Below are 18,369 nucleotides of genomic sequence, written 5' to 3'. Positions count from 1 at the left end.
ATACTGGATCACCGGCACCGCCTTTCTCTCCACTCCAGCGCTCGTCGCCGGCGAGTGATTCGGTCTCTGTCTCCCGCGTTATTCGAGCTCCTCTCCCACCTCTGAAGGCCTCTCCGATTCCTGTGCGGGCCTCCGAGACTGAGGGATCTCGCGCCATTTGGACTCCAAGAACCGATCCTTCCGCCCTCCACTTGTCCCCTCTGCGACGCCCTCTTCCTCCTCCTCAAAAGGACTTTCCTAGGCAAAAGGAGACGACCAATGGCCGGATTCGCCAGGAGTTCTCGCGTGGGTAAGCGCCATGCCTCCTCCACATCCATGTCCTCCTTCTCCTACTATGTCACCATCGTCGTTTTCGTCGCCTTTTGCATCGTCGGCGTGTGGATGGTCTCTTCATCCAACGTCTCCCCGCCTCGATCCACAACTGCTACTCGTGTCTCTTCTTCTTCCTCCTCCAAAGCTGGCGCTTCTCGCATTGTCGCCTTCAGAGATCCTCCTCTCGACACGGAGGAGGATTCGCAGAGCAGCCTACATGAAATCTCCACAAAGGGAATTGGTGAGAGCGTTGACGAGGACGAGAAATCGGGTTATAAGATCTCTTCTTTCAGAGAATGGAAGGGATCCGATCGAGAAAATGAGGGCGAAGAGGATGGGAGCAAGTCGATTGTTGAAGATGAATCTAAAGGCAAGCAGGAGGCTGAGGAGTTGGATGAGTCGCAAAGGGGCGGAATGGAAGAGAAGAAGGAAGACGAAGCGGGTAAAAAGAGCGGCGACTTAGATGGAGGAACCGAGGAGGAGGGCAAGCGGCTGAGCGAGGAGGCGACCCATGAACTGGAGCAGAGAGAGCACGACGATCAACTGCCCTCCGGCGGCGACGGCGACGGCGAGGATAACAAGCTGCACCAACCGCAGCAGATTGGGGGCGAAAGCCAAGAGGAGCAGACACACGAGGAGCATCAGAGGCAACACGACGAGCAGCTCCCGCGCGACAGCCAGGAGGAGCAAATACATGAAGAGAACCAGAGGCAACGCGACGAGCCGCTTCCGGGCGATAGTCAAGAGGTTGAAAACCAAGAGGCACAGCAGAAGCAACAAGACGAACAGCTTCCGGGTGACAGAGAAGAGGACAACCAACAAGGACCGCTGCAGACGGCACTAGACAACATAGCCGAGGAGAACCATGAGCAAGTCGAGGAGAAGATACAACAAGTTACCAGTGAGAATGGGCAAGAAACAAATGAGGGGCAACAGGAGAAAATAGAGGAAGAATCATTAAATGAGGGGCAGCAGCAGCAACAAGTAGAGACAGGAGGAAATTCAGAAGACCAGCAGCAGCAAAGTATAGAAATTGGAGGCGATGAAGAAGGTCAGCAGCAGCAGCAGCCATCAGAACGACAGATGGAAGAGGAAAGTTCAACTGAGCCAAGAGAAGTAAACAATGAGCCACAGAGTGAGGAGAATCCCAATGAGCACTCTGATAACAAGAAGGAAAGTAGAAAAGAGGAGGATTTGCGATCGATCGAAGAAGGTGGTGGTGGTGATAACTTGGAGGGAAGCGTTGGGGTGGAGTGGAAGCTGTGTAATGTCACTGCTGGTGCCGATTACATTCCTTGTCTTGACAATGAGAAGGCCATCAAGAAGCTGCACAGCTTGAAACATTTCCAGCACCGCGAGCGGCACTGCCCAGAGGAAAGTCCCACATGCCTGGTTCCCCTTCCGGTTGGGTACAGACGATCCATTGAGTGGCCAAAGAGTAGAGATAGGGTAATTCATTCTACCACTCCAATATTCGTTGCAAATTTATATCTTTGGTACATTAAGCTTGTAATTGCTCCTCATGTTTCAGATATGGTACAACAATGTACCTCGCACAAAGCTTGCAGAAGTCAAGGGACATCAAAATTGGGTCAAAGTTACAGGAGATTACCTAACGTTCCCTGGAGGTGGAACACAATTCATACACGGGGCACTTCACTATATAGACTTCATTCAGCAGGTACAATCGTTTTTTAAGCAAATCTAGGATTGAATTTGCTATAAGTTATGATGATTTGGCCCATTGACATGATTGGTTTCAGTCTTTATCCTAATTTAGTGATAGTATACTTATTTAGTTCTTATAGACACCCCCAAGTAACCTACACGGTACAACATCCAGTATGGAATGTAATTGGGTACATCATGAAGCACTAAATTGGGCAATGACTCAATATTGAAGCTCTATGTTGGAGAGAGATATAGTTGCTTATTTCATGTTGTTCTGAAATGCTAAAGAATCTCCCAAAAGTATTTAAATCATTTTTCTGAGATACTGAAGGATAGTTAATGGGATCAAATTCAATGATATTGCTAAATTCAACGAGATTACTATGTGAACTTGAACCATTTTTCTATTGATAAGATCGTGGGATTAACTCAGCCATGTAAACATGAACCATTTTTGTATTGATAAGATTGCGAGAATAACTCAGTCATGTAAACATGGGTTTTCTTGGTTTGCATGTGCTTATATTATCGCTTACTTTGATCGCAGTCTGTACGTGGTATTACATGGGGCAAACATACCCGTGTGATACTGGATGTTGGCTGTGGTGTTGCAAGCTTCGGAGGCTATCTCTTTGACAGAGATGTTCTTGCGATGTCTTTTGCTCCAAAAGATGAACATGAAGCTCAAGTTCAATTTGCACTCGAACGAGGAATTCCCGCAATATCTGCTGTCATGGGCTCTCAGCGTCTACCATTTCCCAGCAATGTCTTCGATGTTGTTCACTGTGCACGCTGTCGTGTCCCATGGCACGCAGAAGGTACTTGTCTCTCTCTCAACTTTCAGCTCTTCCTCTAGTTTCAATTTTTTTACTACTTTGATTCTTGTCATTAATCAATAATGCCGGATCACTTATATTAATTGTACAGGCGGTACTCTTCTCTTAGAGCTAAACCGCGTCTTACGACCCGGGGGATTTTTTGTCTGGTCAGCAACACCTGTCTATCAGAAGCTCCAAGAAGATGTGGAGATCTGGAAAGGTTTGTTTCTTAGAGTTTGCCATGCTTTGCTCCATCAAACAGAACTTTGTAAACAAAATTATAACATTTCTGTTTCAGCAATGCGATCTCTCACTGCATCCATGTGCTGGGAACTCGTTGCGATTAGAAAGGATAGATTGAACTCTGTTGGAGCTGCCTTCTTTCGGAAACCTGTTTCAAATGAGTGCTATGACAAGAGACAGAATAGCATGCCACCCATGTGTACAGAGACTGGCAACCCCAATGCAGCTTGGTAAGATTCACTACAACAGTATCTTCTTTATCCTACTAAAATCTTATACCACTTTATGGTCTTGAGACATACAACTTTGTTTTTAAAAGTGAGTAGACAGACACCTGTGAGGAGAAATGCATCACTAGTTTTACCAAACAATATCCTGTATGCAATTTGGGCTCTTCTAGCTTCTCTTAACCTCTCAAGTATCAGTATTCATTCTAGTAATATATTCTGATTGTGTTTGATTTAGTGTTTCATGCAAATATTTAGAGCATGGAACAGAAGAAGAAAAAACATGTACGAGTTTGGCTTTCTTTAAACTGAGGAGCCTTTCTATGATCCTATTCCAGGTACATTCCCCTGGAAACCTGCATGCATAGAATTCCAGTCGAACGGTCAGAGCGAGGATCGCAGTGGCCCAAGGATTGGCCTCTCAGATTGCAGGTTCCCCCTTACTGGTTAAATAGCTCTCAGACAGGAGTCTATGGGAAGCCAGCTCCTGTCGACTTCAAGGTCGACTACGAACACTGGAAGCGAGTCGTGGAGAAATCTTATCTATCTGGTTTGGGCATCAACTGGTCCAAAGTCAGAAACGTCATGGACATGAGAGCAATCTATGGAGGGTAGGGTAAAATTGCTCGAGCAATTACTAAGGAAATTCTCTTTGCGTTTAAACAAAACCTTCCTTTCTTATTTCTCTCAGGTTCGCAGCTGCACTCAAAGATCTAAAGGTCTGGGTGATGAATGTTGTGAACGTCGATGGCCCAGACACACTGCCGATAATCTATGAGCGTGGGCTTTTCGGCATATACCATGACTGGTGTGAATCCTTCAGCACCTACCCGAGAACCTTCGACCTGCTGCATGCCGATCACTTGTTTTCGAGCATAAAGAAGAGGTTTGTGTTCCAGAGACGAGCAGAGAAAATTTTTTTTTGACAGAACTCAAATCTGTGTGTTAATTTCAGATGCAACATTGTGCCTCTGATAGCTGAGGTCGATAGGATAGTGAGGCCCGGTGGAAAAATCATCGTCCGCGACGATTCTGCCACCGCAAGTGAAGTGGAAGGTCTGTTGAAATCGCTCCACTGGAACGTGCGCCTGACCTTCTCCAAGAACCAAGAGGGAGTGGTTTTCGCCGAGAAGTCAGATTGGCGGCCCAATCAATTCGCTGCTGCTGCTGCTTGAACGGGCGCGATCGGCAAGAACATCCCGCTGTGCCATCGTCGCCTGCCATTTCTTTGGTTCGGTTTCAAATTTTCTGATTTACTCGAGTAAATCATAGTTTTCGAATTTTTTTCACTCTTTATGCTGTCAGATCTTGTGAGTTTCAGCGCGTGCAATTAGAATTTAACGCATTTATGACACATGATCTATCTGTCGGGTAACCGCATCGCCGGGTGCCTGCGCCGGCGATGGAGGTGGTTGAGAGGCTGGTAGTGTCGAACATCCCAGGGTGGTCGGCGTCGATGGCGGACTCGCTAGGGGAGATACCGGAAGACGTTCCGGACTTGGCGAAGCTGGAGGCGTTCTTGAATCACTTGTTTGTTAGCAGCAAAGTGATCGATGGGTAATTAATAAACAAGAAAAAAAAATCAAACTATAATTCCTATATTATTGTTTGTTGAATTCCGATTCATGAATGATGGTTGTTCGGTGCCCTCGAGAACAGGGGAGGAATTAAATTGAAAGCGATCGATGAGCAAATCGCTACTAGTTTAGTTTTCTAAACAATTAAGTGCAATAACTCATTTTGTTTTCCTTTTATAATTTTTTTTCTGTGCATAAAAAGATCAATTTGTTCTTCTTCTTCGATCGCCTACCATTTCCGTACTTGATTGGAACGCTCGGGACAGCTCTGCTTCTGTACTTGCTCTGCCTTTCCTCCACAATATTTAACTTTGCTTTTCTCCTTCGAATGGCATCAAGCTTCCCATGTGAAACCTGTAATTGAAAACAGCTGGTAAAGGAAAAGCTGGGAGTTGAAGAAGGCGGGATTGAAGCCCATGGCGGGGACCATCGCATCCACGGAGAAAAGCCGAAGCTTCAGCGACCACCCACACAGTCGCGAGAAGCAGTTGAATCCAATTAATGAGGAGGACGGCCTCTTGCCGATCCTCCTCGTCCTCAAAAGATCAGGGTTTGAGGCGCAGAAAAAATTGGATTTTTATTTCTGGGGGGACGGCGGAGAGAAGAACATAACCCTCGCGAGGGGTGGGGCTCCTCCCTGCGATTCTTCTTCCTTTTTGTTGGGATTTTTAGGTCGCCGTGTGGCGCATTGCCTTCCGCACTCCATGTTTAACTATCGTGGACGCTCTTTGTTTGATGCAGGTCGGAGTGCATTAGGGTTCGGAAGAGTGGTGAGGGATGGGGAGCGTCGCCGGCGAGGAGCAGGCGGCGAAGGCCGAGGAGGGCGCCGGCAAGGAGGAGCGGATTCTGGTCTCCGTCAGGGTGAGGCCGCTCAATGCCAAGGAGATTGAGCGCAATGACACCGCGGATTGGGAGTGCATCAACGACACCACCATTGTCCTGAAGAATAGCAACCTCCCGGATCGATCTGTGTTTCCAACAGTCTTTACTTTTGGTAAGCGTTCTCCAAATTGCATCTTTTACTTTCTTGAGTTCTTTCTTCGTCGACAAATCTTTTTCTGTATCTTCTTGTATGGCTAATACTTTGTCTTCTTTTTTCCTTTCCATATTGATAGACAGAGTATTTGGGTTCAAATGCAGCACCAGAGATGTGTATGAACAAGGAGCCAAGGAAGTTGCTCTTTCTGTTGTCACTGGAATTAATGGTACTAAATGCTCTTTTTGTTCTTCAAAATGGGAGAAAGCTTTTATTCCTTGTGTTTTTTGATTTCATTCACAAGCCTTGCTTGTATATCTAATGCATAATTCCTGATTTACTATGGTTGCATTCAGCAACTATATTTGCCTATGGACAAACTAGCAGTGGAAAGACATATACCATGACTGGGATAACCGAGCATAGTGTGGCTGATATCTATGATTACATCAAAAGGGTAACAAGTTCTACTTTCCTGCAATTAGCTTTCTGTTCTTGAATTTGTAAGATTAAATTACTTTGATTCCACAGCACGACGAGAGAGAATTCGTCCTGAAATTCTCAGCTATGGAGATATATAATGAAGCAGTTAGGGATCTCCTCAGTGCGGAGGCTTCCCCACTTAGGCTTCTCGATGATCCAGAGGTAGAGTTCTCATGATACTCATTTCAGTAAACGATGTGTGTGTGCGTGTGTGTTTTTGTGATCTTATTGTTTTTGTAGAGAGGAACTATAGTGGAGAAACTTATGGAGGAAACTCTTAGGGATGAAAGCCACCTTAAGGAGCTTCTTTCCATTTGCGAAGGTGTAGCACACTTCCTCCATAATTATACATAGTTTGACCTAGAATGTTATATGCTCACTGTTTTTTCTGTCGTACTGCAGCTCAAAGACAGATAGGGGAAACGGTGCTGAACGAAACAAGCTCTAGATCTCATCAGATACTTAGATTGGTTAGTTCCTTTAGTCATATCAACTTGAATTCACACTCATCTAACATATTATCAATCACCTTATTCCCATGTTGTTTGGCTTTGGCAGTTGTGTTATTCTAATGTTGTTTATTTTTTATGGCAGACAATTGAAAGCTCAACTAGAGAGTTTGTAAGTAGAAATAGCACCCTAGCAGCAACCGTGGTATGGTTTTTGTTCGTAACCAAATTATGATATTTCAGAATGTAAAATGTCACATCTGAGAATGTTTCCTTTGGACAGAATTTCGTAGACCTTGCAGGTAGTGAGCGTGCATCTCAAGCCTCATCTGCTGGAGCTAGACTAAAAGAAGGTTGTCATATCAATCGAAGCTTGCTTACCCTTGGAACTGTTATCCGAAAGTTAAGGTTGTTTAGCTCTTTTACATGTATCCAAGGATTTAAGTCTTTTTTGATCCTTTTGATTCTATATAAATTATAAGTAATCACACGTAATTGGTGTTCTTTAATATTGTGAAATCCAGTGTTGTTTGATCTATTTTGAGTCGTAGTACATGCTTTACTTCGGATGCATATATGGTTACTACTAAAAGACATCTTAAGTTCAGTTCTTAACATAATCTAATGATCTAATTCATGCTTTTATTGCATGATCTAATGATCTTATGTTGCTGCAGTGAGGGAAGAAATGGGCATATTCCATATCGAGATTCAAAACTGACACGGATATTACAATCATCCTTGGGGGGTAATGCAAGAACCGCTATTGTCTGCACGATGAATGCTGCTCGTAGTCATGTAGAACAGTCCCGGAACACCCTCTTCTTCGCAAACTGTGCGAAACAAGTAGTCACAAATGCACAGGTGAATGTGGTGCTGTCTGACAAGGCATTGATCAAGCATCTACAGAGAGAAGTCACCAGATTGGAGAGCGAACTCAGAAATCCAGGATTACCCTCCTGCACTACCCATTTCGAAGCTCTAAGGGACAAAGATTCACAAATCAAGAAGGTCGTTAAAGCAATAATGTTTCAGCTCTTAATGCACCGACACTCGAACTTTCTACTACCAGAAGTTCTTTTTACCTCACTTCATCAGAGCTTCTCGCTATATTCTGAATGTTGTTTTTCTAAATCCTCATACAGATGGAACGAGACATCATGGAGCTGATGCAGCAAAGAGATCTTGCTCAGTCTCGTCTCGATGATTTGCTTAGAGCCGTAGGCGACAATGAACAAGCTTCAAGACTATGGGTACGGTGCCAAAACAAGCTCACCAAAAGTGTCCTATAAGTCGTCTTTGTCTTGTTAAAAGTTTGTTTATATTTGTGTAGGAAGAATTGAGTCAATCTTCTATGGTATCACAGATGCAAAACACCCAAGAAGATGTGTGCTCCATTTCTGGAACATCTGGAGCCGCATATCAAAGTCCAGATTTTTATTCTACAAGATTTTCCAGTTCGTCAGGCATTGCATATCAAAGTCCAGATACTGAATCTAGAAGATTTTATGATACATCAGGCACTGCATATCAAAGTCCAGAAATTGAATCCAGAAGACTTTGCACGTCACACGAAAGCAATTACGAAGATGAATATCATTTAGAGCTCCATAGTAAACTGGACAAAGATCATGACATCTCACCTAGGCATTCAGTTAGCAGTTCTGCAACCATTGGAATGATCTTACAGCGGCAAAGGGGCAAGGGCTTTAAATCCTCGCAAGAAAAAATTGAAGACCACTGCAAGGAAGTTAGGTGTATTGAGATACATGCTTTGAGCACGAGCAAAAGTGAGGAATCCAGTGCTGCATCAATGATTCAAGATGATGATAGTCTACCATCTCAGGGCGAAGTGACTGACACAACAAAGCTTGAAAATGCTGGATCACATTATGGGGGCATAGATTCGATACCTAGAATGGAGCAACCAATGGATACCACAACAAGTGCAGTTGGTGCTATCGCAAAACCATGTACTGGTACTTCATCTCTGCTGCCCAAAATGGCTAAAGTAATGGCCCCTGGGGAGTTGGCACAAACTAGAAGTGGTGATAGCAATGGGATGCTAATGATTGCTTCATCTTTTTCATCTGAAGATGCAGAGCAGCATCGTGAGACACAACTTGATGGCATATCAGACAGTGTTATAACAAACACGTCTGAGTTCGGTCATCATGCAAAAATTGTGGCACATTCGCATGAAGAATCTCACAGAACTATCAAACTTTCAGGTGATGTGGTTGGAACTGGGGATATTTTGATTGTTCGTGAGGACAATGTGGCAAACATCAGTAATTGTTCTCCAAGGGTAGTTCAGAGTCAGCATCAAAGGGAACTACTTGTTGATCAGGTGAGAAATCTCCCTTCTAACATGTGATACCCTTCTATTATGGTGGCATAATGAACCGATACACATTTGTCCATGTGGGATTAGTGGGCATGAAGCATCCTAGCTTCGATTTCTGCAATTATGTACCTAACGCGCCATTATGCTAATCAGTTTCAATACTGTTTCTTGTTTTAGGAGAACCGAGATGCACAAGTTGAAGATTCTGAAGTTGAGAAAACTATGAAGGATGTGGGAATAGACTCGGTACTTTATCCGGTTGAATCTCCTTCAAGATGGTCATTCGACTTCGAGAGGAAGCAGCAAGAGATAATTGAGCTTTGGCACGCCTGCAATGTGCCCTTGGTCCACAGGACCTACTTTTTCCTTCTTTTCAATGGCGATCCAACCGATCCCATCTACATAGAAGTGGAACACAGAAGGCTATCTTTTCTGCAAAACACTTCGTCTCATGTTCATTGTGCCGCAACAGTAGCAACCGAGAGCATCCATAATCCTACATCTTCTTCAAGGTACATCGCTTCTCTTGTTCCTTCTCTTTCATCATTCAAACTAGATTTGTATGGTAATACTAGCCCCATTCAAAATTTTCAACAGCCTAAGGTATCTCCGCCGCGAAAGAGAAATGTTGTACAAGCATATGCAGAAGAAGCTAACCCTGCAAGAAAGGATCTCGTTGTACACCGATTGGGGAATCGATCTCGACTCCAAACAGAGGAGATGGCAGCTCACCCAGCACCTCTGGACCCAAACCGACATGGCACATGTCAAGGGGAGTGCTTCCCTCGTGGCGAAGCTAATTGGTCTTGTGGAACAAGGGCAGGTCCTCAAGGAGATGTTTGGACTCAGCTTCCTACCACAACAAACTAATCACAAATACTTCATCTGGAAGAACAAAAAGTCAACTTCTCTTGCATGATCAACAATTAACTGCCATGGACAGTTTGACTTCTACTAATTACATATATATTTCAATCTTTTTTTCTTCTCATTTCTGAAATGTAATCTTGTGATTCTTGGTTTTCTCATGAACTTGGACAAAAATATGATGATGGTGAAATAGGAGATAACATTTTATGCAGTGATTGTGAAATTATTATTTTTTCCCAGAATTCTAGCATTATGATTATAACATAGATTAAAGTTTCAGTAGATAAATTTGGAGTACATAACGCCACCACTTGCTTGTTTTGTAGTCAATTAAATACGATTTTCAAACATGATTAAGTTGGTTATTGTGAGGTAGATTTATTATAACGGACAAGAGTTGAATCTTGACGAAACTAAGATTTTTGATTACATGATGGTCTTCTTTATAGTGGTCACTTGTAACTTTTTGATTTATCCATGATCATTAGATATTTTATTTCCCTAACTAGTAAACATCTAGGTGTCTTATCTATTGACACTTAAAAAAAAAAGGAAAGTAAAGGGGCGAGAAAAGTAGCAATTGCATTTACTCTATTCACGAGGAAACAAACGGAGCATGCTTTATCTTTTTCTTTATCTAGGTGTTGACTTTGACTTTTTTTCTCGTGACTACTTTGATTTTAAATTTGGTCAACGTGGATCTGTAGATCCATCTTTTATTGTTTATGTAGATTCATTATTTTTTTTAAAAAATTTATTTTACATCTTTTCAAATATTCTAGTTAATTACTAAAATTAGAAAGCATTAAATTATTATAAATTAAACATAAATAAATAAGTATTTTTAAATTTTAAAAGGATCTAATTCAAATATTTCGAAACGCAAGCACCTCTTTGGGATATTTTCCTGGGGCCCCCACTCGGATTATTGTAAATTTAGCAACGCGAGATCGCGCACTGCGCGACGCGCCGTGTCCGCGGAGCGAATTCCGTACCCCAAACCCGAGGCCGTCTCCATCCCCTGCACGAATGGAGACATTTGTCTCTAACTTCGTCCATTAGAAATTCGCCACGTATTGAGTTGACAGGTTATTGTTCACATTTATAACAGGTCGCTGTCTGGAGAGTGATAGGGGATTTTAATGACGATGGGGATCTGCAGCAACGAGACCGAGTTGGATCCTTCTTTGGCTCACTCCTTCTCGGCACTTTATAAATGGACCCCTCAAAAAGTTGAATATTAAATTAATAAACTTATGACTCATTAGCATTCTTAATATTATATTCTAGTATTAAAATTTTTAGTATTATGATAAAAAAGTATAAAATATAACTTAAATTATAAAAAATTCATTTTCTTGTCATTATTTTGTTTAGTTGAATTAAAATGTCATTGGATATGGGTTAAGATGTAAAGCGGCAAATTTGAAAAGTTTGGAAGGGTATTGTGGAGATAATAGAATTATAGGAGGCTTCGTAAAAAGAAGATGAAGTAGAGGGTGTAAAGTGAAAACTTTCCGCCACATTTAATGCCACCTCTGTTCATGCTCCTCCTCTCTTCGACTGCCGCTTCTTTCTTTGACTGCCCTGTCGAAACCGTCGAATCCCGGCGACAGGGAAGAAATCGAGGCAGGAGGAGGCGGTGGGCGAGGACCATGGGGCAGTGCTACGGCAAGAACGTCTCTGTCTCCGAAGACGGCGGCGCGCGGACCTCGGTCAATGGCGCCGGTGAAATCGTCCCGGCCACGCCCGCCCGGAAATCCCGGAGCGGCGCGACCACGCCCCTCTACACCTACGGCGGCGGTGCCGCCTGGCCTAGCCCTTACCCGCAGGGCTCCGCCAGTCCCCTCCCCGTTGGTGTCTCCCCCTCGCCTGCCAGGTCCACACCCCGGCGATTTTTCGGGAGGCCTTTTCCGCCGCCATCCCCGGCGAAGCACATAAAGGCTGCTCTCGCGAAGCGGCAAGGCCTCCCGAAGCCAAAGGATGGGCCGGTCCCTGAGGACGGGACTGGGGAGGGGGAGAGGCCGTTGGATAAGAGCTTTGGGTATAGTAAAAACTTTGGGGCGAAGTATGAGCTGGGGAAGGAGGTCGGAAGGGGCCATTTCGGGCATACCTGCTTGGCTACTGCCAAGAAAGGGGAGATCAAGGGTCAGCTTGTTGCCGTCAAGATTATCTCTAAAGCTAAGGTGCGGTGGTATGTCCAAAACGTGAATTTTCTCTGTCAATTTTTTTTTTCTCTTTTAAACCTTGACGAATTGTTTAACTATTCCCAGATATTAGTGTCAAATAGTAGACGATCAATTAGAATATCCAATGTCTCTATCATCTCTTCGTTTGTAGTTTAGTGCGTGTATTATCCGACTTCTGACTGTTAATCCTGTGCTCGACTTTTTGTATGTTGTTTTTCTCTATTTGTCTTTTCCTTTGTGCTTTTTGTGCTGGGACACAGGTGGTTTTATGAGCTGAAATGACACGAGATTCTCTTGTAACAATTTAAAGACAAATTAGTTGAATAACAGTTATAACTCTCTTTGTCGTGGCATTGCAAGTTCTTATGATTTTCAGCACATGAAAAGCTGTCTTCATCTTGCTGACATCGCGAAATAAATAAACTACCCCGTTAACTTACCTAAACCATTGGGCAAAATGATTAAGCCCATCTTAGCCTTATAAACCTCCGTAGTAATTAAACAACCTCCATTATAAGTCTAATTTACGTTGTTGCAACAGAGAAAACATTCTAACATTGCTTATTTGTCTCTCTTATTTCTGATTGATTAGTCAAACTTCCAGATTATAATTATTCCATGGAAGCTCTGTGGTCTTATTACATGGGCTTTTCCTGACAAAGTACCTCGTTAGTATCTCCAATTAAACAAAGAATATTTTTCTACGATTTCTTTGCCTTAAATGTTCTGGATGATTTGAAAGAAACATAAACATATAATCCAAGCCTTGCTATACACATCTGGTGAGTGGTATTACTGAATAAGCTCATACTAGAATGACCCAAACATTTTAAATTTTGGACAAGCTACTAATTATTTATGTTTTGCTAAATTTTTGTGAAAAAGTTTGTTGCCATAAAGAAATTATACAATCAAAACAAGCCTTATTCCCCTAATTATTTGTGGTTTGTTCCATGGATCTTTCATGCTGTTGAGCTTACTGCAAGATGTCTCTTGTAAACTAAGCTCTTTATAATGACTCTTAGCTTAAATTATCTGCTCTACAAATGGAAGGATGTAATCTCTTTCTTTGAATTCCCAGTACAGTCTTACAAAAATTTCAAATCATCTTCCCGATAACTTGAAAGGACCTGGTCTGAGCCATTTTACTGATATCATAACTTCACATTCACACACTAGCATGATATAAACACTTAGATGTTCGAACATTCTTTCTTCACAGTATGTTAGCCTAAATAAGTTATATTGTTGCAGTTAAGTCACCTGCTTTTTTTTTTTACCTGTAACTGAATGCATGCAAGTTAAACTTTGAAAATCACTGTAGTTTTTCTTCTTGTAGTCTCACCTATAATGTTTTTTTAGACGGATTGGAAGTGCTTCTATTTATGTTGTAGAGTTCTATTGGTTCCATTTTTTTTTTTTGGTGAAAAGAATTAGGCAATTGGTAGTACCAAAGTTTGTCAACAACTGAGTTGGTTTGCTTGTTACTGCCAGGTTTTTGTGGTTGAACTTTGTATTGTCCTATTTAATCTAGTTTTATTGAATTCTTCTTGGGAATGAAAATACAATCAATAGTGAAAGATGTGGGAATTTTATGATACTTTCTTTTCTGGTTGAATGCATAGATCTCGTTCATCACTTTCTCCCTTGATTTGCAATCAATAAATTTGTTAATATCAAAACTTGAAAATTCCAGGACTATAGCTGATAATTGTTGTTGTCACGAAAAAGATCATCCGAACTCCATGGTATTTTTAAATTAGCATATGGTTGGCTTGCTGATATTTTTGGGATCTTTAATGCAGATGACAACACCTGTATCAATTGAAGATGTTCGCCGGGAGGTTAAGATCCTGAAAGCTTTATCTGGCCATAAAAATCTTGTCAAGTTTTATGAGGCATGTGAGGACACAATTAATGTCTACATAGTGATGGAGTATGTCACTATGTCCAAATCTAGTATTCACTGTTATCATGCTATGAGTATTTTGTGCAATTAGTTTTTGATTGTTTGTGCCACATTACTTGATATGGAATTTGATTCATTTGGCACTTTTTCCTGTGGTTAATCAGCTATTTTGCAGGATCAGATTTCATCAAAGTATTCGTTGATGTATCAATTTCCTAAATTAACAATGAGGGGGCTTCCCTTTATATTTTACTGTGTTGGCATGGCTACCTTATTCTCTCTTCATGTTTTTGTTTTTTCAGATTATGTGATGGTGGAGAATTGTTAGAGAGAATTTTGTCCAGGTACTCTTTTTTTGTCATTAATTGTTATATATATATTTTTAGATTATGTAAATTTTCTTATATTTCTTTTGTTCTCAAGAGGTGGAAGATACACAGAGGAGGATGCAAAGGCTATTGTTGTCCAAATACTGAGTGTTGTTGCCTTTTGTCATCTTCAAGGTGTTGTGCATCGTGATTTAAAGCCAGAGGTTGACACCATAAGCCACTTCGTGATTGAAACATATATTTTTTTAGGACTCGTCTTGTCTTGTGATTTTCTGTTTCAGCATTTCCTCATCCCCTCTTTATCACAGAATTTTCTTTTTGCCACTAAAGATGAATGTGCTGACATGAAGCTGATTGATTTTGGTCTTTCAGATTTTATTAAACCAGGTGAGTCTAGCAATCCACTATGTAAACTTATGCTGCTTAAATTTTGTTGTGTATTGCATTTGGTAACTCCTGATATGAAGACAGATGGCTAATTACTGACTTGATTGTGGGATAATTTGTTGCTAACATTATAGCTTCTGTTTCCTTGTTGATGAATATAATTTATGCAAAGCTATCTACAGATGCTGATTTCTAGTTCTGTGCAGTTATTTACTGTCCATGTGAATCAAGAACATATCTAGGTTCGATGCAATAGAAGCCAACTGTTTTGACACTGTTTTTCTTGAACTCGTGCAATACATAGTGAAGTCCTAAAATTGCTTCATCAATAGTACAATGAGTGTGATGGAGAAATCAGATTAGTAAAAAGGGAGAAGTGCGTGGGAAATGAAAAATGATAGTCAAATGGTTCATGAAGCTAAGAGTAGTAAAAGGATAGAAGAACCAGCATAATCTTGCTTCAGTTTTATTGGCAATCTAAGCTAAGATAACCTATTTTGGTACTCCTAAAAAATGAATTTTTGGGCTCAACTATTTGATTGTATATGTATCTCTCTTTCTGACTTGACACTACAAATTAGCTTTTGGATTTGTTTGTATTACGGATATTGTCGCATGCCAACCTTTGGTAGGAGCTACAGGTAATGCTTCTTTGTTTATTGGATTGACTTGCAAAGATGACCAAATGTTGCCAAAGATAACCAAATGTAGTACAATTAAGAGTAATACTGCAGGAGGATGATTCAAAAAGAGATGCATTTGAATTCCAAAGACAATGACATTCAAGTGACGAAAATTTATGATGCTACATAACATAATTGACATAATTATATGAATAGATACATTACAAAAACAATTTGATACTTTAAATTTAGAGTGATTAACTAATTTAAAACTATAGAAGTGACTTAGGTAGTTTACCAATTTATATCTTATAAATTTATTCAAGATTATTTGTATCATTTTACATTTGTCACAAAATGACATGGCAGAACAAATTAACACCAATTACTGGCTCCAAACTTAGTTAATTGACTTGGTTGTTTTATTAATAATTGAAAATCTTAAGCCATGGCCTTACTGACCTGTATCTAGTACATTTCTCTTCAAATTACTTTGTTCTTTCATTTCAGAATTTGTATCACATCTCTAGTATAACTGTATATCATTTCACTAGAACTTGCATTTAAACTTCCATTTAACAATGATTATGCAGATGAAAGGCTGAATGATATCGTTGGAAGTGCTTACTATGTTGCCCCTGAAGTCTTACATAGATCATACAGTACGGAGGCAGATATCTGGAGTGTTGGAGTTATAACATATATTCTGTTGTGTGGCTGTAGACCTTTCTGGGCACGAACTGAATCAGGAATTTTTCGTTCTGTGCTGAGGGCTGATCCCAATTTTGTTGATTCACCGTGGCCGGATGTTTCTCCAGAAGCCAAAGATTTTGTGAAAAGGCTTTTAAATAAGGATTACAGGAAAAGAATGACAGCTGCACAAGCTTTGAGTAAGTTGCTAGCTCCCACGACTCTGAAATCTTGATTGATTTCAAGTGATAAGGAATCGACACCTTGTCTTCACATATTCTATTTTCCTTTAATGGGAGTATTTCCTTTTTTTAGTTCACCTTTCTTTTTTTGGTAACAGCCCACCCTTGGTTGCGAGATTTACAACAGAAAATTCCATTGGATATAGTTATCTATAGACTAGTGAAGTCTTATCTTCGTGCAACACCTCTTAGGCGATCTACCTTAAAGGTAATATGGTACTAATCACCATGACTCATGTCTGTTACCACTACTATTGCTTGTTTCTAAATTATTTGTAACTAATGCATCTTAAAAGAAAGGAATCATTACTATTTATAAGGAGAGTTATTTCGTAGTTGTTTAAAATAATTGTGAAGGTAAGTTGTAGTCAGATACATTGTGAAAATATTCAAATATTCAAGAGCTTAGCATGATAAGATTTCAAAATCGATATAACTGTGAATTCATGGTTATCTTGGTTGACTATGTAAAGAACTTACAACCTTGAGAGCCATGCCAAATGATCATTTTAACTAAAAAAAAAAGGGGAACTGATACAGCAATTGCCCCCAATTACTAATGTTACTGGGGCGATTAATCTATAGAAACATTTTGTCATAACCTTGCAAATATTTCATAATTTTTGCGCTTGTTGCGTTTTTGCAGGCCCTGTCTAAAGCTCTGACAGAGGATGAACTTTTTTATATGAGGTTGCAGTTTAAGCTATTAAAGCCAACAAGAGATGGTTGCATATCGCTTGAAAATTTTCGGACGGTCAGTAGTCAGTTTATTTATCAAAGTACCACAATAGAATAGCGCACGACACAAGGAACTATTTGCCTAGTTTTTCTTGATACGTGCATTTCTGGTATATGATATTGGCGCCATTCTAGTTTTTTTTTCCTTCTTTTTTTGTTTTATATCGATTTGCATTTTGTGCAGGCATTACTGCAAAACGCCACTGAAGCAATGAGGGAGTCCAGGGTTCTTGACATTCTAAACGCGGTGAGATATCGATAACTTGGCTATTTATAGTATTAGCCTAGGTTTTTCTATGCAACTCTCTTCTCTGGTGTACTTCTGTTCATTTATTTATGTATTGAACTTATTTTTCCTCTGATTTCGAGCGGCATTTGTCCTTGTTAGTGTTTCTAAAGCTTGTCATTATCTGAAGTTTACAAGGGTTGACGAGTTAGGTAAGATTCTTGTATGTAGACTACTGAAATTGTTTCAAAACGATAGACGAGCCTAAGTCACTCATGCCCTTCTGATCCTGAATAATCTACTTGAATTTCTGTTGAGAAACCAATAGGTGTTGTCCCTTTGTTGGCATGGCAGTGTGTTCGTTATGCTAAAATTCATCGCTAAGCGAATTTATCATTCACTTATCTAGTTATCGGTAGCGGAATTCTTTTTAACTGAGCCTACAATTCAGTCTAACTGCTGCATGATCTCAAAACCAGTTGGAGCCACTCTCATACACAAGGATGGATTTTGAGGAGTTTTGTGCTGCCGCAATCAGCCCCTATCATCTTGAGGCCTTGGATGGTTGGGAGCAGATAGCAAGTACAGCTTTCGAGTTCTTCGAACGAGAGGGGAACCGAGTCATCTCTGTCGAGGAATTGGCCCAGGTAATGACGACGGCTTTCACACTAACCTTTGAATCTTAAACACATGCTAGACTGTTGTGACATAGCTGTGCTATGCAGGATCTGAACCTGCCTCCTACTGCTTACTCCATGCTGAAAGATTGGATCCGACCGGAAGATGGCAAGCTCAGTGTTCTCGGATACACGAGATACTTGCACGGCGTCACGATACGCAGCTCCAACGCGAGACATCGCTAGATCTTTGGTGACCATTCTTGTAATTGCTTCTAATGTTGTTCCATTAGACCTAAAGCATCCCCTTGGTCAAGTTTTTTTGTTTGTTGTTTATTTGTTGATGCACGTTGATGGTAGTTTCTTTTAGAGAACACACAGCAAATATTTGATCTTTTATTTTTTTGTTTACATTCCATTTTTTTACCCGAAAATATTCATTTTAA

At 40.9% G+C, this 18,369-nt stretch overlaps 2 protein-coding genes and 1 pseudogene across 4 annotated transcripts; all 3 read left to right on the top strand.

Moving 5' to 3' along the window:
• Nucleotides 1–23: 23 nt before the first annotated feature.
• On the top strand, nt 24–4,625 carry LOC141813713 (putative methyltransferase PMT24). Of its 2 annotated transcripts, XM_074701692.1 has the most exons (9): nt 24–289; nt 458–1,761; nt 1,844–1,993; nt 2,531–2,801; nt 2,911–3,021; nt 3,100–3,274; nt 3,610–3,882; nt 3,963–4,157; nt 4,227–4,625. In XM_074701692.1, exons 1-9 carry the CDS (start codon nt 259–261, stop codon nt 4,444–4,446), a joined length of 2,730 nt encoding a protein of 909 aa, XP_074557793.1. In that variant the 5' UTR covers nt 24–258; the 3' UTR covers nt 4,447–4,625. The 2 variants fall into 2 exon arrangements, with proteins under 2 accessions (XP_074557793.1, XP_074557792.1); XM_074701691.1 differs by having other exon boundaries at nt 24–1,761.
• Nucleotides 4,626–5,042: 417 nt separating this feature from the next.
• LOC141813712 (kinesin-like protein KIN-7J) lies at nt 5,043–10,163 on the top strand (annotated as a pseudogene).
• Nucleotides 10,164–11,502: 1,339 nt separating this feature from the next.
• On the top strand, nt 11,503–18,224 carry LOC141813165 (CDPK-related kinase 3-like). Of its 2 annotated transcripts, none has more exons than XM_074701080.1 (11): nt 11,503–12,159; nt 13,968–14,098; nt 14,374–14,415; nt 14,495–14,603; nt 14,709–14,787; nt 16,004–16,300; nt 16,441–16,550; nt 16,989–17,096; nt 17,265–17,327; nt 17,786–17,953; nt 18,032–18,224. In XM_074701080.1, the coding sequence occupies exons 1-11, from the start codon at nt 11,503–11,505 to the stop codon at nt 18,167–18,169; spliced, it is 1,902 nt and encodes a 633-aa protein (XP_074557181.1). In that variant the 3' UTR covers nt 18,170–18,224. The 2 variants fall into 2 exon arrangements, with proteins under 2 accessions (XP_074557181.1, XP_074557182.1); XM_074701081.1 differs by having other exon boundaries at nt 12,110–12,167.
• The last annotated feature ends 145 nt before the right edge of the window (nt 18,225–18,369 follow it).

This window comes from Curcuma longa, chromosome 20 (assembly GCF_044706935.1).
Source record: "Curcuma longa cultivar G26 ecotype Majalengka, Jawa Barat chromosome 20, ITB_CL_G26_1.1, whole genome shotgun sequence".
NCBI lineage: Eukaryota > Viridiplantae > Streptophyta > Magnoliopsida > Zingiberales > Zingiberaceae > Curcuma > Curcuma longa.
The sequence above is the reverse complement of the archived record's forward strand: the minus strand, read 5'-3'. Positions and strand labels throughout refer to the sequence as shown.